Raw genomic sequence first — 17817 nt, 5'->3', positions numbered from 1 at the left:
GCGGGAGGCAGTTAATTCCTTCTAAAGTGAGCGCTTTATGTACCTCAGCTCACGTTTACCTTCACTGCAGCCCTACGAGGTAGTTTTTATTACCCTGTTTCTTCCACTTTCAGATGCACCTTTTCTTATGTTTTGATGTATATATGCAGGATGCAAAGCTTTCTCTCCCCACCAGCTCAGCACACCACTTAGGCCAGGAAATACATCACTGTGTTGCAGTTGAGAAAAATGAGGCTCAGAGATGGTCAGTCCTTGACCAGTGTGGCCCAGCTCACATAAGCAAGCTGAGCTCTGAACCTGTGTCTGACTCACCCGGTTTTCTTCTTTCCTTAAAGCCTTGTTTCATAGTTGCAACATTTTCCTGCCACCAAGCCTCCAGTGTACTTTCCCTTTGATAAGTTGTTGCTCTCTCCTTTTCATTTTATTTTCATTCACATCTGAACCAGAAACATCCTCATTTAGACCAAATGTGAGTTGTTTGGATGTTACCGAGTCGTGGGTGGTCATTCTGGGCACCAACTGTGGTCGGCTGTTTGCATTTCTCTGACCCAGGGAGCCCGCTGGCTGCGAGGGGGACCTGTTCACACCGGGGAGGATGGGACAGTGCAGGGGGCCCTTTCTCTTACTGAATTCTGCTGACAAACATCTCTTTCATTTTCTTCTAGGTACATTGAACGGAAAGCTTTTCTAGACCGAGTGGATCACAGGCAGTTTGAAATTGAGCGAGATCTCAGGCTGAGCAAAATGAAACCCTGACGTGATGGGGGAGAGCAATAGCAGCTTAATCCTGTTTACAATGTGAGCTTCTCGTGCGGCTGTGAAACGTCTCCAGTGTTTCTCCTCAACTGTTTCCCAGCAAAGTCTTTTTTTGTACATTGAATTTCTGTCTTTGTATCTTGATCTCACGTGGTTTCATTCATTTTACTTTTAAAAGTTTGTCCTTAAAAGAATAAAAGTTGGTCCTGTGAGAGACTGGTGATGATGATGACACCACTCACCTTCCCTGAATTCTGCTACAAAGTCCACCAGGCCGTGTCAGTCCATTCCCGGCGGGTCTGGCCTGGCCCTGGTGAGGATGTGAATTGCTGGGGCGGTGGGGCTCTTTCTGAAGTCAGCCTCGCGCAGAGAGTGTGGGTGGGGCTCCAGGCCCGTGGGCAGCTCTGTTCTCAGTTCCCCTCGTGCTTCTCTGCTGATCTCCTTCTCTCCTGAATGGGATTCCTATTACTGGTATAACGTAAGGCTGAAAGTACCAGTATGTTACTGCAGAATAGGAATTTTTTACCTTCAGCGTTTTTCCTCTTCCCAGAGTTAAACTTGACTTGACTATAAACTTGACTATAGATGTGCTCCCGACTCAATAATTCTTTAATTTTTTGGTTTGTCAAAGAAGATTGAGGGAGTTTCTTTTTTGTACTCCATAGGAAATTTTAAATCCCATACTTTGTATTAATAAAGCAGTAAAGCCCACAGCCTGGTCCTGGGAGGGGTCTGTCCTGGGGGAAGGATCCAGTTCCTGCCTGGATGTCTTCCAGCTTGTGACCTTGACCACAGCTCCGCGTCTGAGCCTCCATTGTCTGGTCTGTTAATGGCATGAGTAACAGCAGTACTTACAGGGCCGAGATGAGCTCCTGACACGTCTGCGGGGTCTGAGCAGCCGTCTTTCCCATCCAGTCCTCTGTGTGGTCAGAAGCCCTGATTGCCAGCTCTGCATGGTTATGGACCTGATCACTCAGAAAGGTAGTTCACAGGCTGCATGTGAACACATTTCTGTTCACATCCACTCCCGTGAAGGACTCTGGGCATGGTCATAGAGCGTTTCCAGGCTGGTGTCAGAGCAGGTGGCCAGTGAGGCCTCAGTTACGGTCCCGCACAGGGACACAGGAGTAACAAAAAAGCCCTTTCACCTAAGACCAGCCAGCGTCTTGATGAGGGCAGGACGTCCAGACGCACACGTGCCACCAGCTGAGACAGATATGAGTGTGGTGTCTTCCGTGCAGCGTCACTGTTCCCGGCGCTGTGGAGGGCTGTGGCCCTGACTTTCCTCCGGAGTTCTCGGGGCCTCCTACATTCTTCCCCATTCACACAGTGCTTCATCTCAGCTGCCGTTGTCCCACGGCGCAGGGGGGCTCCTCTCCAGGGCTGAAGATCAGTTTATAATCCTATAGAATAAATGGTGCTAAGCTCATTGTAAATTAGGGTTTTTCTTTTTAGCAAGTCTTCACACTTTGGAAGCCTGCGCGATTCAGACAGACGCAGCAAAGGCATGGTGGGTTCTCTGCACGGGTGGGTGTGCTATTCCTGCTTCGCTCCCAGACATGGAGAGAGAAGTCAGGTACATCTCAATCATGGAGAGAGAAATCAGGCGAGAGCCCCTGCTGGTTCTCGGCCTGCCCGTCTTATCATGACCCGGCCCTCGCACGGGCTTCTCCTCTGTCCTCTGCATCAGACGCGTGTTACAGCTCTGCAGAAAGGTCACTTCTCTTGTGCTGTCTCTTGATTTGCTGTGTCTTTTCCTAGCAGGTTTGTTGCACACATCTAATCTCCACTCGATGACTTGACACATCCAGGAGTCTTTTGAAAAGCCCCTCTAGCCTAGCCCGTCTTCTGACAGACTGGCAGCTTGTCGGGGAATGCGAGTGTGTCGCTGTTTGCATCATGCTTGTTCCAGATGCCCGCCCTCCTCCCTGCTGAGGAGATCCTTACTTTGGTGTTCCCAGACTCACACATTTAAAACTCACGTGCCTTGACTTCAGCTTCCTCCCCCCTCATCTACACGTACCCACTTTAAAAGCCACCTGTATTAAGCTCAGTTCATCTTATTGATGAAGCAGCTTTCTCTGGCTAATACATGTGCCTGTGTGTATATACGCTTGCACATATATCACCTTATAGGGAGGCTTAAAAGCAGCTTCAGAGCAGGCTTTCGTTTATGTCTCATTGGCCATAGGTGGGTCATCCAGCCACCCCCAGCTGGGGGCGGGGGGAGTGGGCAGGGAGTTAGGAACAGGTGATTAGATAGACGTAAATGTTTCATAATAAATCATTTTTTTAAATTGTCCCAGAGAGGCAGAAATGAGCTGTGTATAAGGAGAGGTTGGAAGTGCTCTGGCTCTTCAGGACAGAATGGGCGGCTTCCCAGAGTTTGCTCCCCCCGCACCTCCTAAGATCCTGTGCTTGTTTCTGTGTCACTTCATCTCCCAGACTTTGAAGCACCTTCTCACTCCTTTCTGTTGTGGATCAGTTCCAGGGGACACTGGGATTGGCCAGCACGACGGGCCCTGGAGCATGGGCAGTAGCTGGTCTCTCCAAACGAGTGGCCGTTTCTCCTAGCTCTGAACCAGGCTTGGGACATGTGAGTCTCCTCAGGCCTGCCTGATCATCCACAGTCGGCTGAGTGCTGCGGCTGCAGAAGGGAGTGTTTCTGCTGCCAGCCAGGGACCCAGGCAGAGGACTGAGGTGTAGGAGAGAATAGGAAGGGAATGGCGCGGCTACTAAGGGACAGGCCTGCATGATTCAGTGAGTGGCAAAATTTGGAGACGGTAAAGTGGGCATCCTTGTGGGTTCTACGGGCAGGTGTGGACCAACTTTGGTCATTTCTGCGCCTGCCTGAGCCCCATCTGGGCCCTTGGCAGGACCTACCCTCTCAGTCAGCATTGCCACTTGTCCTGACCTTATCCTGCCTCTTTCTTGAAAGACCGAGAGCTGCCTCAGCAAAGGCTTGGCCTTTCTCATGGGCACACTGAGGCCAGGCTGCACGGTGGGGCCGATTGAAGTGTGTTCATCTTCAATCAGGAATCACCTTTTTCATCAGTCTTATATGAACCATGCCAGACACTGTCTAGCCCACAGTTTTTAAGAACAAATGGATAATTTTTTTTTCAAATGGATATTTTATCTAGCTCATCACATCCACATTCAGTGAAAACTAATCTGCCTAACTCCCTCAGGAAATGCTGTCCCTTTATCCCAGAGTCACGAATTGTCAAGGAAGATGTTTTCAGGAAGTGGGAAGTGGAAAGACTGAGTCAGTGCTAGAGGTGGTTGGCAGCGCGGTGCCGGGCACCACATGCCTTGCTTGCTGTGATACGAGTGACGGAAGGGGACGGCGCAAGGACACCTCTTGGCTGGTCTGCCGCATCCAGAGAATCCCTGAGAGTTGGTTTCCTGGCCTTGCTCTTGCCATCAGTTTTGTCTTCGGCTTGTCCCAGTGGGTGTGTCATGTTCCCAGGGCATCTGGGACATTCCCATTACCAAAAAAACTGCCCTACAACAGTGTAAGGTCAAAGAATAACACACGCTTCTTTTTGTGTTCTGCTCACCTACTTCCTGAGGAACGCGGTGCTCTAATTAGGAACTCTGCATGAAGTCTCTTGGGGAGAAGGGGCTGCACTAAGAGCTGAATCTTGAGGGAACGGATAAGGAGAAACTGGACTAAGGCTGGCAGACAGCCCAGTGCCCGAGTTCACGAGAACTGTCTGGAACAGCAGGCGGGCTGATGGCTGACACCACAGAAGGACGGGGAGAACCGCCCTAGAAAGGACGGGGTGATGGTGCTTCTGCTGCCCAGGCAGGGACAAGGAAGGCCAGGTGACAGGGCATCAGTGGAACAGAGGAGTCGTGGTGTGCCATGTGTCATTAGGGTGGCATGGTGTGGTTGGCACAGCGTGGCCCATGGAAAGGACCTAGAATAGGCTCTCGAGAGTGCAGTCTTCTGGCATTTGGCCTGAGTCTTTATCCAGAGCTCGGGCATGTTGGGTAAGAAAGAGTCCCTGACTTTTATTTACCAAAAAACAGAAGTGAACAAATAGGAATTGGTATGAGATGGTTGACTCCTGGTGAAGAATCAGAGGCTCTTAGCTTCACCAGCAAAGGATGGAGTGGTCCCAAGTGCCAGGTGCTTCCTCACGTGTTATCTAATCAGATCCTCCCATTTTTGAGAAGAGGAAAATTGCCTGAGGTCAAACTGCAAAACAGCCAGTGATCACACCTACATCTTATGACTAGAGGGTTGTGGATAAGATTAAACACCCACCACCTTCTGGTTCCCAACTCGTGATGGACGATTCTTGTTGGAAAGGAAAGACCTGAGTGCAAGGGGACAAAAAAGATAAGGTGCTGCTTGCAGTTGAAAAGAATGGCAGCCGGCATACCCCACTGGCAAATGTTTGTGTCAGAAGCACAGCAAAGGTGTGGGTGCACCGGCTTCAGTTTCTAACCCTGCCTATGCCCTGGGACACTCCCTGCAGTGGGGAGACCGTGGCCTCACCTAGACCCCGCAGGCCATGTTCAGACAAGCCTCGTGGTGAGGTGTCACTCATGCATAAGCCCGCTCCTGAGCCAGGTTTCTGTGCTCAGTATATGCTGTGCTGCCCTCCCTTTGGGATGCTGCCTGGTTTCAGGGAGTGAGGGAAGGAGGGGTGGGTGCCCAGATGACTGCAGTTGGAGCATCACGTTATCTTAAATGCCACTCCCCCTGCACTTCCTTCCTGGGGCCTACAGGTGTGCCCAGGGCTTCTGCTTGGAACTTCGGCAGTCTTGTCTTCTCCGCAGCTTGTGTGTATGTGTGTGCCCTCCTAGGGCAATTAGATTCAAAAATACTATCAGATGCAATCTTTGCAACAGGCAAGTTGAGCACAGCAAGGGAAATTGGATGTGGAAGTCCAGAAGATTCTGCCCTGGTTCCCTGCAGACTGGAATAGCACACACCACAGGACCCTCCTTCAGGGTCTCCTCCTCTCCATGGTCGGCCAGCGAGCTCTCATTGCTGTGCGATCTCAGAAAGTTGATGGGGTAGACCGCCTGGTCTGTGCTCCAGTAGGGTACGGGTGTCGATGCTGGCCGGGGCAGGGGGCGATCAGAACATGAGGAGAGCATTACCTGGGGTCAGACACTCTGGGCCTGGCCTGCCTCTACCCTTAAATCCTGGCGCTGGGATCTAGGTTGGGATCCTTCTGAGTCTCACAGCCCTTGTCTTCAGACGGTAGCTGAGAATAGTTAATAATCCTGCTCTGCCCACCTCACAGTGTCTTTGTATGAAATACAGTATCCAAGTGTTAGGTTTCTATAATTAATTTGTGCACCTGGCTCCCAGCTCCCTAAGACAGCCAAGCTTATGTGAATATAAATTAGCACCACTTTGAAGAACACTTTGGCCGTGTCTAATAAATCTAGAAGTGCACTTGGTCATGACACAGCAACTCTACTGGGTTGACGTCCCAGAGAAGCGTCAGCACGTGCACGAGGAGGCAGGCTTGTTGGTGATCAGAAAAACCTGGAAATCGCCCAGTGCCCAGCAGGAGAGGACCGATTGTGAAATGGTCACATGGTGGAATATGATAGCGGTGAATCGAGTCAGCCAAGGCTACCTGCATCAGCACAGATGAGCCCCGTAAGCAGCCTTGATGCAAAAAGCAAGTTGCAGAAGACATAACACATGATTCCAGTTATACAAGTTCAAAAACATGCAAACAGGTGATGATTGCCCAACATTGTGAGTGCAGTAAATACCACTGAATTGTACATTTTAAAATGGTTAATTTTATGGGTGTGCATCTCACTTCAATAAAAAATTTTTTAACTTGTATCACCTCTTGTCAGTCTTCTTACAAGTGAGGTGTCAAAGGGATGGAGAGTTCATGGATCGAGGGGTGACCATGGTGATGAGCTTGCTCAGTGTCAAGGAGTTTTCTCTGCCTCCCATTCTGGGCTAACAGGCGTTCCAGAATGATCCCCCCAAGCAGCTCCGGGAACATTCCCCAGGAGCTGACTCACAGAGGTTAACTACTAGGTGTGCCCCAACTCCCCTTTCTCTGAAAAGTTGTTTGGGGGACCTGAGGGGTCTGTGCCAGACCATTTGTCCCCTCCCAACATAGCCGATGGTGCAAGGCCTGCCGAGTCAGCCTTCCTCTCACCCACACAGTCTTGACAGAGGCTCAGAGACAGGACACGAACAGGCCATATGTTAGAAAGATGCTGCAGCAGGCCTCGACTTGTTAGATGCAAATAAATGGTTCTCGACCTGGATAAATGAGCTTGCAATTTGAAGACAGCAGAGTAAATTATAGTCAATGTCTGTGATTTCTAGAGGAAGTTGAGGAACTACCCGTCTTCAAACTCTGCCCAGCATCGTGAGCTGTCCCCAGGGTCCTTGGGCCACAGCTGTGACGTGAGAGTGCTGTGTGTGCCCTCTCTCCATGGGAAGTGTGACCAAACTCCTCAGCATGTGGAGGAGGGGTGCTGGGCCCAGCTGCTCTGCTCTCTGCAGGGAGGGTAGGAAGCTAACCTCTGAGTAGCCCCACTAATCTCAGTTCGTGATTTAATGCCTTACTTCTTCCACTTACCACTTTTGCATTATCACCTAGGCTTGCCCAAGTTTGAGGCACCCTGACTGACAAATGGAAGACATTTTCCAAGTCTGGAAGCTCTGGAGGCTTGAGGGTTCCAGGTGGACCCTCTGTCCCTGACACCCCATCACATTGCTTCATCTTTAACTGTCGTCTCTAGTTGGGCCTTGCAGTTCTCTTACAGCTCTGCCACTAAGCTCCATCGTGGGACCTTTGAATGTGAGGCAGGTGTCCTGAGAACAGGGAGGGGAACCTGTCCATTCCCCAATCTCACACCCCCCCCACCCTCCTGCACCAACAGTGTCTGGTGTGACCTGTGTGTGCCCTTGAGACTGCTGTAGACAACTGGAGCTAGAAATGATGAGAATAAGCATCATTGCAGAGGCCCATTTTGTCTTTGCAATGCAAGTGGTGTTTTCCAGAAGATTGCAAATACCCCATGTGGTCTAATAAAACGGATTTGGGTTCTGTGCAGTTCCTGGCACAGAGCCCCTAAAACCCTTGGAATTTACTCTTTGTACTCTGATGAGAAGATTCCCGGGGGAGCCCTAGCTAGCTTCAGGATGGGGGCGAGGCATCAGGAAAACCATGCTTGTGACTACAGGGTTAGAACTTTCAACCCCACCCCCGACCTCTGGAGAGGGAGGGGGGCCGGAGATGGAGTTCATTTGGCAATGGCCAACGATTGAATCAATCATGCCTATGAAAAGAAACCTTTATAAAACCCCTAAACTAAATTTGGGGAGCTTCCAAGTTGGTAAACATATCTGTGTGCCAGGAGCATGTGCACCCCAACTCCAAGGCACATGTGCACAGGCCCCTCTGGACCATCTCCATCTGGCTGTTCATTTGTAGCCTTTATAGCGAACTATCATAGTAAGTAGAGCACTTTCCTGAGTCTGTAAGTTGTCCTAGCAAATACCAAACCTGATGCGGGTGGTCGTGGGCTGGGCAGACGTGTGGGTAGCCTGGGCACCCCATTTGCAGCTGCATCTGAAGTGGAGGCAGTCTTGTCTGACTGAGTCCTTAATCTGTGGGGTCTGCACAAATTCTGGGTCGTTAGTGACAAACTGGATTGAATTATTGGCCCTCCAGTTGGTATTAGAGAATTGGTCGGATCCCTCTTTTGTCTGGCTCTTCCCTTAATGCCAAATATGTGCCACAGGAGACAGAGGCAGCATGATAAAGACACACATGTCGCAGAAAAATGATACCTGGATTCTAATCCCAGCTCTGTTGACCAGCTTCTGCCTGCTTGGCCCTCTACCTTCCCTGCCCCCAGTTCTGCATCTATAAAATGAGGGAGGAATTACATAATCCTGGGGTTCACACTAGGACTTTGCATTCCTAACAAGCAGCCAAGTAGGTGATCCTTAGGCACTCTGAAGTTGGAGAACCTCCGTGTATGGCCTCCCTATTTAGAAAAAAGTTAAAAGCCTCCAGCTATGTATTTAGGAAAATTCCATCTTCCTTTATTCTTGCCACTTCACATAATTCAAACTCTTAAATTCCTGACGCACTAGTGAACTATCATGAGTAAGCCCAGGTTTTGTCCCTACCATCCACTGAGACCCACCTGCAGGAACTTTCTCCTCCTTTCAAGTCTGTGGAGGCCCAGCAAAGAGCTGAGCTGGAAGCTTCTTTTTTTTTTTTTTTAATTGAACAAATAATTTTATTCTTTTTTTTTTTGGAAGTAAGCTGGAAATTTTTAATAACACAACAGATTTTTCATCAACATTAGCACCATTTACATAATTAAGGTGTGATCCATCCTAAATATATATATATTTTTTTATTAGTTTCAGGTGCACAAAACAATGTAATAGTTATACATTTATTATTTATATCCCTCACACTGTGTGGAAGCTTCTTAAAGGTACCGGTAACTTGGGAAATGAGGCCTGGGAAGCAAGCAAGAAATTCAAACTACAAAATCCCCCCAAGACCCAACAAACACAGATGAAGAGGCAACACTTAGCTGCCAGGTTGGCAACAGATGGCAAGACCCACGTGCATGCACACACACTGCTCACACCAGCTCAACTGAGTTTGTAGTGAGTGTGTCGGCGAGGTGGCCCCACAGCTTGGCGACAACCCAAGCCACCAGAGGCACAATGGTCCTGTCAAAACAAGCCCTGCGCCAGGCAGATTACCCCAGTTCCCAGGCCAGCGCCCGGCCTTCCTGCCAACACAAGCTCTGCCTGCACGAGGCTTTTCCTCTCTCTTCTCATATGTCTCTGTGACTGTTCTCATTAGAGAAGGAAACTGTTCAGTGTTGGGAAAGTGGAAAACAGAAACATTACACAAAATTGAAATCTCCCGTAGTCTCACTAATAGAGAAAAGGACTCTATATCAATACATTTCGGGGTACTCTCTTTCAGTCTTTTTTCATGTTTTTACACACCTTTTCTTAACACAGTTGGATTTACACTGACCTGTGCTGCTCAATACAGAAGCTACTTACATTTACACATGTGGCTATTTACACTGGAGTTTTAAATTCATTTGAATTCAAAATTGAGTCCCTCAGTCGCACTAGCCAGAGATTTCAAGTGCTCGCTAATCACGTGACCAGTGGCTACGCTATTAGGCGGAGCAGGTGTTAAATATTGAACATCGGCATCCTTCCAGAATCCTATTGGTCTGTACTGGTGGTATATGCAGTTTTGCACTCTCCTTTTTTTAACCTGTGGTATATTGCTATGAGCATGTCCCCATTTACTCAAGCATTCTTTGAGAACGCAATTTTTAATGAGTGTGTAACATGCCATCATGTGTTTGTACCATAATTTATTTTACCAATCTTCCACCGCTGGCCACTGAGGTTACTCACTTTCTGTGATGAACTTCTACAAGCGGAGTTGTCATGTCAGGGCAGGTGTACGTGTTCAAGGCCTTGAAATACAATGCCCAGTTACCTTCGAGAAAGGTCTCTCTCTTTCTAGCAGGGCAGTTGTGCCCCTTTCTTCCTATGAAAACCCTCTGAGAAGACAAGATTCAGCAAGGAAGCCCTGTCTGTCTGTCTCAGCACAGAGCCCAATGCTTTGGGCGAGACATGTCTAAAATAAGAGGAAAATGGCCACCCACGGAGAAACTGGACTAAGTCATCCCTGAGTACCAGAACCTTCTGCTGTACCAGCCCAGAGCTCTGTCTCTTCAAGGGCATTTGGACTGGACAGCCATGATGGTTAATTTTGTGTCAACTTGACTGGGCTAGGGGATGCCCAGATAGCTGGTAAAATATTGTCTGTAAGGGATTTTCTGGAAGAGATCAGCATTTCAATGGGTAGACTGAGTAAAGATCATTGTCCCCAATGTGAGTGGGCATTATCCAATCCATTGAGGGCCTGAACAGAGCAAAAAGGTGAAGGAAGTGTGACCTTAGACATTGACCTCAGACATTCATGTCCTCCTGTTCACGGGCTCTTGGTTCTCAGGCCTTTGAACTTGGACTAGGACTTATGCTATCGGCTCCCCTGAGTCTCCAGCTTGCAAACCACAAATGGTGGGACTTCTCAGCCTACAGGCTCTGCTTCTCTGGAGACCCCTGACTAATGCAGCAGGAATATGTCCCAATGACTCTCAATTCATCACAAACCTGGTCTTGTGGCACATTCGCTTATGAGTTGTTCTAAACATTTTCTGAATCCATTTCTCCTGTTACCTCTCAGGGTAAGTGAGTTTTATTCACTTAAGAGTGGGGCTTCACTTCACTTCTCTCACACATCCCAAGTGGTTTTGAGGTTTGGTGAGCAGGTCCACCTTTGGCCTAAACTATTATTCATGACCGTGTAGCCTCCGATCTCATCCCCTTTCTGCCTTTATCCTCCCAAACTAAGGTTCCTCTTCCTTTCGATCACTCGCCCACCCCTTTCTCATTTCAATTGCCCCTTTGTTCTCCAGGTCTACCATATGGCCTTGACTTGGGACAATCAGACCTGCACACAGGAGTCCCGATTTGTGGTTCAGGCCCCAAGCATCACTTCTGGCACTACGGTTTCTTTTGTAAATTTGGCTGCTGCATGCGGCCTCACTTTTGCTCTGTATAAAATGGGGGTGCCTGTTGACAACTATGAAGCACACAAACTGGACTTGTGGCAAGTGCTCCATTCAGTGCATCCATAGACAAGAGGGAGCCAGTGAGGATGGAGCAGTCTGGGAGCCAGGCTGGCCTGGCTTCCTGTGCTTACAGATAAAGAACTGGTCCGTACAGCAGCTACAGCAAGACCCTGGGCTCTCCCAGAATGAGCTGGGCTTAGGCCACTATAGGCCTCAGGGCTGGTGAAGATTCCCTCCTTTGTAGATGGGTGAAGGGATTGTCTGGGAGGAAACTGTTTAAAATCAAAAGTCACATCCTTCTCAAGAGCTTGAAACACTGGCAGCAAGAACAACACCCCTCGGTGTTCAGAACCTCTCAGGCAGCTGCCCTGGCCTCTTTCCGAGCTGAGTCATGGCATTTCGTCTCCCTCCAGACTACTGTCTGGCCCAGGGGTTGCTGTGTCCTTGTTCCCTAGTCTCACTGTGGCCTGGGTTATTCAGAGAGTAAGAAGGGAGCCTGCCTCTGCTCACCAAGGGCACTTTCCCCATCTGCACCTCCAAAAGGGAAATGCTGCTTCTTCCAGGGGGAGTCTGTCATGGGCTTTCTCCCTGGCAGGAAAAAATTGGAAGGCAGAGGACTTGGGTCCCAGTTCCGGCTCTGGGTGCCTTGGAGAAGACCCTTCTTCTCCCCCAGGGCTCTTCCTGAGCAGGAAAGGGTGTGGGCTGCCTCCCTGGAGTGTCCCCAGTAACTGAGAGGGACAATGAGTGAGCTGCTGCAGGGATGCTGGGGGCTAGGGGAGTCAGAGAGTGACAGGAAAGGTGGTCTGGAAATCCATCCCCATTTGTACTTAGGGTCTTTCTGCAAGCAACTCCCCAAACATGCCCAAGGGCCCACGAGGACAAGAAAGTCAATAGTTATTGGCTCCTTAAGGACAAAAGCACCTGTAGAACTATAGACTAGTTGACTCATCCACGTCTGGAGGATGCTGGAGGTAACCTGCGGTAACTGGCCCAGACCCATTTTCTTGGGCGCACCCCTCCCCCAGATGCTGGGACAGCTGGCCACCCTGTCTTTGGAAAATTGCCCTTGGCAGAGCGGAACCTGCCTGGCCAGAGGTTATGACCTACCCCAGGGCAGGCAGTGGTCAGGGTGCGGGAGCCTAACAGCCCAGCCCCTGCCCCGAGGTAGAATCAGTTCTGTGGTGCAATCCCGACTCCAGAGCTCCTAGGCTAGAAGTGGATTACAGCTGAGGGCACCACTTCGCTGTTCAGACCTTTCCCTTCCCCCTCCTGCTCCCATACTCCCCTTCTCTCAAGAGGCTACTTCCAAAGAATCCCCGTCTAAGTCTCTTCATAATTGTCAATGACACCCCCTGCAATGTCATGCACATATTAGGTCCACAATATTTTTGTATAGGTGTCTGCTTCCCTGGGGCTCCCCAGGTCTGGGTTTCCACCAGGACCCAGCAGGAGTCTTGATGCCTTCAAATACCCTGAGAGATCTGTTAGTCGGGAAAAATGAACTCATTCTAAGGAAACAGAAGTGGATCCCAAGACCGCTGGACCCACGTCTCCCCAGAACCCTCTCTGAGCACCCCACATAACTGCCCTATTACATAGGAGAGGAAAGCAAGGTCTGGAGAGGGGTGACAGGCCCATGTCAGAGCATGACAGCGCCAGAGTTTGAACGCAGCCCTCCCCTCTGGGCTCTGCTTTCTGGAACCTTGGTTTGTCTCTCTCAGGAGCACGTGGGACTCAGGCTGCTGGACTGGGTGGCGGGGGAAGAGGGGGGTCAACCTCCACATTGGCTTTGCAGCCCACACAAGACCCTGAACTCTCACTCAGCATCCATCTCCTGTTCCAGTGCTGCCTCTTCCGGGAAGCCTCTGCCACCCCAGGGGGGCCAGAAGGGCAGAGCCCAAGTCCAGCTTCTCCACCTGGGTCTGTCGCAGTGTCTGTGGGTCTTATCCCGGTGTTGGAGGGATGTCCTGCCATGAGCATTACTCCATCCCACTCAGAAGGTCTGTCATCCAGACAGGCAATGTGCAGTCTTATCTCTCTAGAACCTTCTGCCAGCCATTCCTTCTGTCAAACATTGAGCCCAAGGGCTTTGTGGAAGGAACTTGCCTGTGTCCTCAAGGCCAGAACTTGGGCCAGCCTCCAGCATCTTTACCACCCTGCAGTAAATACAGGGACGTCTTTCAAGAGGAGCAGGTGCCGCCCACCTTAGGGGAGCACAGGAAGTAGAAAGCTTGGGGCCGGCCGGGAAAGGCAGGCTGGTGGGTAGAGGATGGAGAGACCTGAGTCAGCAATCCTGACAGAAGCAGCAGCATTTAACAGACTCTTCTCACATCCACACCAGCCCTTATATGCCTTATATCCCTTCCTCCTCGGAAGTTAAACCAGGGCACCGCACTGCATGCTCGGGTCTTCCACATGGAATGAGATGGGGTCAGGCTCCCGGGATAGTGGATGCTTCACTTCTCTATCACGCCCCATTTGACAGATGGGGGAAAACAGCTTACCAAATATAAATACGAAGCTGCAGTTCACATGCAGGACGAGACCCGGGCCAACCTGGTGCCCGGACCCACATCTGTCCTGCCACTGGAGGTCAAAGGTGACAGAGAGGCTAGTTCCTGCTCAAGCGCAGAACTCTCTCCCTGAAGTGAATTCTTGCCTGTTTTCACAAGGGTCAGTCTCACCCGCTGGAGCAGGGACACTTTCCCAGAGTCCATGGAGCCGACGCTTGGTCCCCAGGCAGCTATGAGGGCCGGGGGCCTGGTGGTCCTGCCTCTGAGAACACAAACTGCTGCTCTGGGGACTCGCACCAGTGACCCTAACGTGGCAGCCGCTCTTTCGGGCTCTTTAATAATTTAGAGAATGTATACTATTCAGCTGGGTGGTTTCATCTCTGGATTCAGAAACGTAATGCCTTGGGGATTGTTTCCAGTGGAGAGTGAAATTCCACTTGTCACAGTCACTGAGAACACAGGCCTATTCCTGGAAGGGGCTCTGGTCTCTGGGTGTTTACAAACATCCTAGAAGGCCAGAAGTGCCAGAGGCCAGGCTCCCAAAGGTGAATGGGAGCCTGCAGTTTTGCCCAGATCAGCTAATGCTGGGGACCCCTGGAAAGTCCCTTCCTCTCTGCCTCCTGCCTGCTCAGGGGTGACGGCTGCGTGGATTGGTGTGTATGACTCAGGTTCTTTCTCTGCTCTCTCACTGTTCAGTTGCACCCCCCTCCCCAGCCTCACTTGGTGTCAGCCCCTGGGAAAGACCCTTGCACCAGCCTCTAGAGAGTCCATGGGAACCAGGGTGGCTTGCATCTCCTAGAACTTGGCAATTGCATTTTCCCCTCAAAAAGTGTTCTTCAAAAAAAAAAAAATCACACTTGAAAACATGTTGCAAAATGCAGCAAGTCAGAAGCAAAAGAACAAATATTGTCTGATTACACTTATATGAGGTACCTAGAATAGGCAAATTCATAAAGACAGAAAGTAGCATGTTGGTTGCAAGGAGCTGGGGGGAGGAGAAGAAAGGAGTTATTGTCTAATGGGGGCAGAGTTTCTTTGGGGGATGAAAAAGTTCTGGAAATGGATAGCAGTGATGGTTGTACAATATTGTGAATGTACTTTATGCCACTGAATTGTACACTTAGAAATCGTTAAAATGTACATTTCATGTTATGTATATTTTACTACAACTTAAAAAAATGTTTACTGTGAAAAAAATTGCATAAGTAATGAATGTCCACTTGAGAAACATTAGAAAATAGAGAAAATAATTTTAGTTACACCAAAACCCCCTCCCATCCTATAAAAACAGTCTTCTGTGAAATTCTAATCCATGAAGACACTAATCCTACTCACTAACCAGCACAGTAAGTACCGAGTACCCAACAGGCCCTCCCTAAATATTTATTGTCACAGGAAGCCCCAGTGTCTGAGGGACGATGGTCTCTCTCTGCATACAATAGTGAAAAAAATCCTATCCCCGCCCCAAAATGATCACAGCTGATATTTTGATATCTCTCTTTCCATACTTTTCCCAAGGCAAATATATGACATAAATGTAAATATGTGAGTTTTATGAAAATAGGATCCCACTGAACCTATTATCTGGAAGCCTGGTTTTCCTCATTTAACAGTATATTGTAAACATATTTCATGTCATTCCGTATCACTTGTGGGGCCGCCCAGGATTGGATTCTGTCATGTGAATGTTCTGTGATTTAACTGGTGCCCATTATTGGACATGTAAGTTGTTCCCTGTTTTCCTGATCGTCAGGAACGCTTCAAGTTCCGTCCTCGCATGTATATCTTTGGCCACTTGTGAGTGCATGTTTTAGGATAAATTCCTGGAATTTCTGGTCAAAGGGTCCGGGCCTGTTTGGGGTTTTTGCCTCGTCTTGCCAGACTGCGTGCTGGAGCCACACATCGTTTATAGCTGTGAACAGCGAGAGATGCTGCTTGAACTGAGTGAGAGGATTCCTGCACTGGCCAAACTCAGCCACGGCGGCAGTTCAGGCCATGGTGCCCAGAGGGGAAGCAGTTTGGTGGAGCCAGGGTTCCCCCTATACACATGTAAATCCCTGGAATATATGACTAGGTTACTTCACAAAGCAAGAAATGCTTGATATGTGTGACTAAATTAAGAATCTTAAGACGGGGAGATTTTTCTGGATTATCCGAGCGGACCCAATGTCATCACAAGGTTCTTATTAGAGGGAGACAGGCGGGCCAGAGTCTGAGAAGGAGATGTGATAATGGAAGCAGAGTCGGAGTGATGCTGCCAGAAGCCAGGGAATGTGGACAGGGCTTCTAGAAGCTGAAAAAGGCAAGGAAATGGATTCTCGCCTAGAGCCTCAAGAAGGAGCCAGCCCTGCCAACCAATTTTGGACTTCTGACCTCTAGAACGGTAGGATGATAAATTCATATTGTTTTAAGCCACGAAATTTGTAGTAATTTGTTACAGCAGCAGTAAGAAACTAATACACCTCCCCTCTGCCACCAAGTCCTGAAGCCCCAGTGTCTGAGAGACAATGGTCTCCCTCTACACCCAACAGCCTGATGACCTGCTCACCCTCTCCCCTAATCAGATGCGCCCCAGAAAGAGCACACCCAAGGTTCTGTGCATGGAGGACAGACAAGGAGGTGCCCTGCCCTAGCCCCAGCCCTCAGGACCCACCCTTGACCTAACTGTGAAATTACCCTCAAGTATTGGAAACTGGACTTGCTTAAGGTCATGGAGTAACTGCGGAGTGGTGCCATGACCAAACCCCAAGGTCTAACCTGGTGGACCGGTGGGTTCCCTGCCCACTCCACTAAGCTCAGCCTCTTTCTGTGCCAGTCTGACTTGCCTTCCTGGGGAGAGGTAGTCATTAACACTTTAGAGGGAGTAAAACAGGACATCTGGTTCTGGGTTCTCCTCAATCACCGAGGGAGTATTAACCTCCCATTTCACAGATGAAAAAACTGAGCCCCGGGAAGGTTAACTCACATGTACAAGATCATTCAGCTGCAAGCCGCAGAGCAAGATTCCAACCAGGTAGTCTGACTCCAGAGCCCAGAGCTGCCTGAGGTTGGCCTGTGGAGGCACTTCATTCAGTTTAGTCAATGTTTAAAAATCCAGAGATTTTATAAAACAATCTGGATTCCCTTGAAAAATCTTATTTGCCAACTGAAAGAACTCCCAATAGCCAAAGTAGGAACAATTTGAGCAAAAAAAATAAAGGTGTATGGGATTATAACCCAAAGTGTAAAATAAATATGCATGAGTTCACACTGATATAAATAAGTGATTGGGTAAATATAAGGTTGGTGCAAAAGTAATTGCGGTTTAAAAGGTGAAAAATAACTGCAAACACCGCAATTACTTTTGCACCAACCGAATAAATAAATGAAGGGGAGGGGGAAAATACAGAAGAATTCCAAATAATTCATGTAGCTATTGCATCCTCAAGGAGGTGGAACATAGCTCCCCACTCCTTCCAAAGAGTACAGTTTAGAAATTGGGGGAAGAGTCACTTTATAGTGGGGAAACCTGACAAACACTATCTCAACCAGGTGATCAAGGGCAACATTAACAGCAATGTTTCATGTTGACCGTATGTGCCCTTGGTATGATATGATGAGGATGGCATTTTACCTCTGGGGTTTTCCTCCCCAAAACCCATAACTGCAGTCTAAGCAAGAGAACAACATCAGACAAATCCCAACTGGGGGACGTTCTCCATAAATCCCTGACAAGTACTTAAAACTGGCAAGGTCGTCAAAAACAAGGAAAGTCTGAGAAACTGTCACAACCCAGAGAAGCCTAAGGAGACATGATGATTAATGTGGGATCCTGGAGCAGGACAAGGACCGTAGGGAACCGCTGGGGTAATGTGCATACAGTGTGGACGTTAGTTCCTAAGGATGTGTGGGTGGTGACAGG

General features: G+C 49.1%; 1 protein-coding gene across 1 annotated transcript in view; it reads left to right on the top strand.

The window, feature by feature from the left end:
• CFDP1 (craniofacial development protein 1) overlaps positions 1–1677 on the top strand; it is a 99336-nt gene extending 97659 nt beyond the window's left edge. Inside the window, exon 7 of the mRNA XM_033128947.1 lies at positions 666–1677. Within this exon, the coding sequence (XP_032984838.1) occupies positions 666–756 (91 nt within the window). The 3' untranslated portion in view covers positions 757–1677. The remainder of the gene's footprint in view (positions 1–665) is intronic.
• The last annotated feature ends 16140 nt before the right edge of the window (positions 1678–17817 follow it).

The sequence above is a fragment of the Rhinolophus ferrumequinum genome, chromosome 15, assembly GCF_004115265.2.
Source record: "Rhinolophus ferrumequinum isolate MPI-CBG mRhiFer1 chromosome 15, mRhiFer1_v1.p, whole genome shotgun sequence".
NCBI classification, from domain to species: Eukaryota; Metazoa; Chordata; class Mammalia; order Chiroptera; family Rhinolophidae; genus Rhinolophus; species Rhinolophus ferrumequinum.
This window is presented reverse-complemented; position numbering and strand designations above follow the sequence as displayed.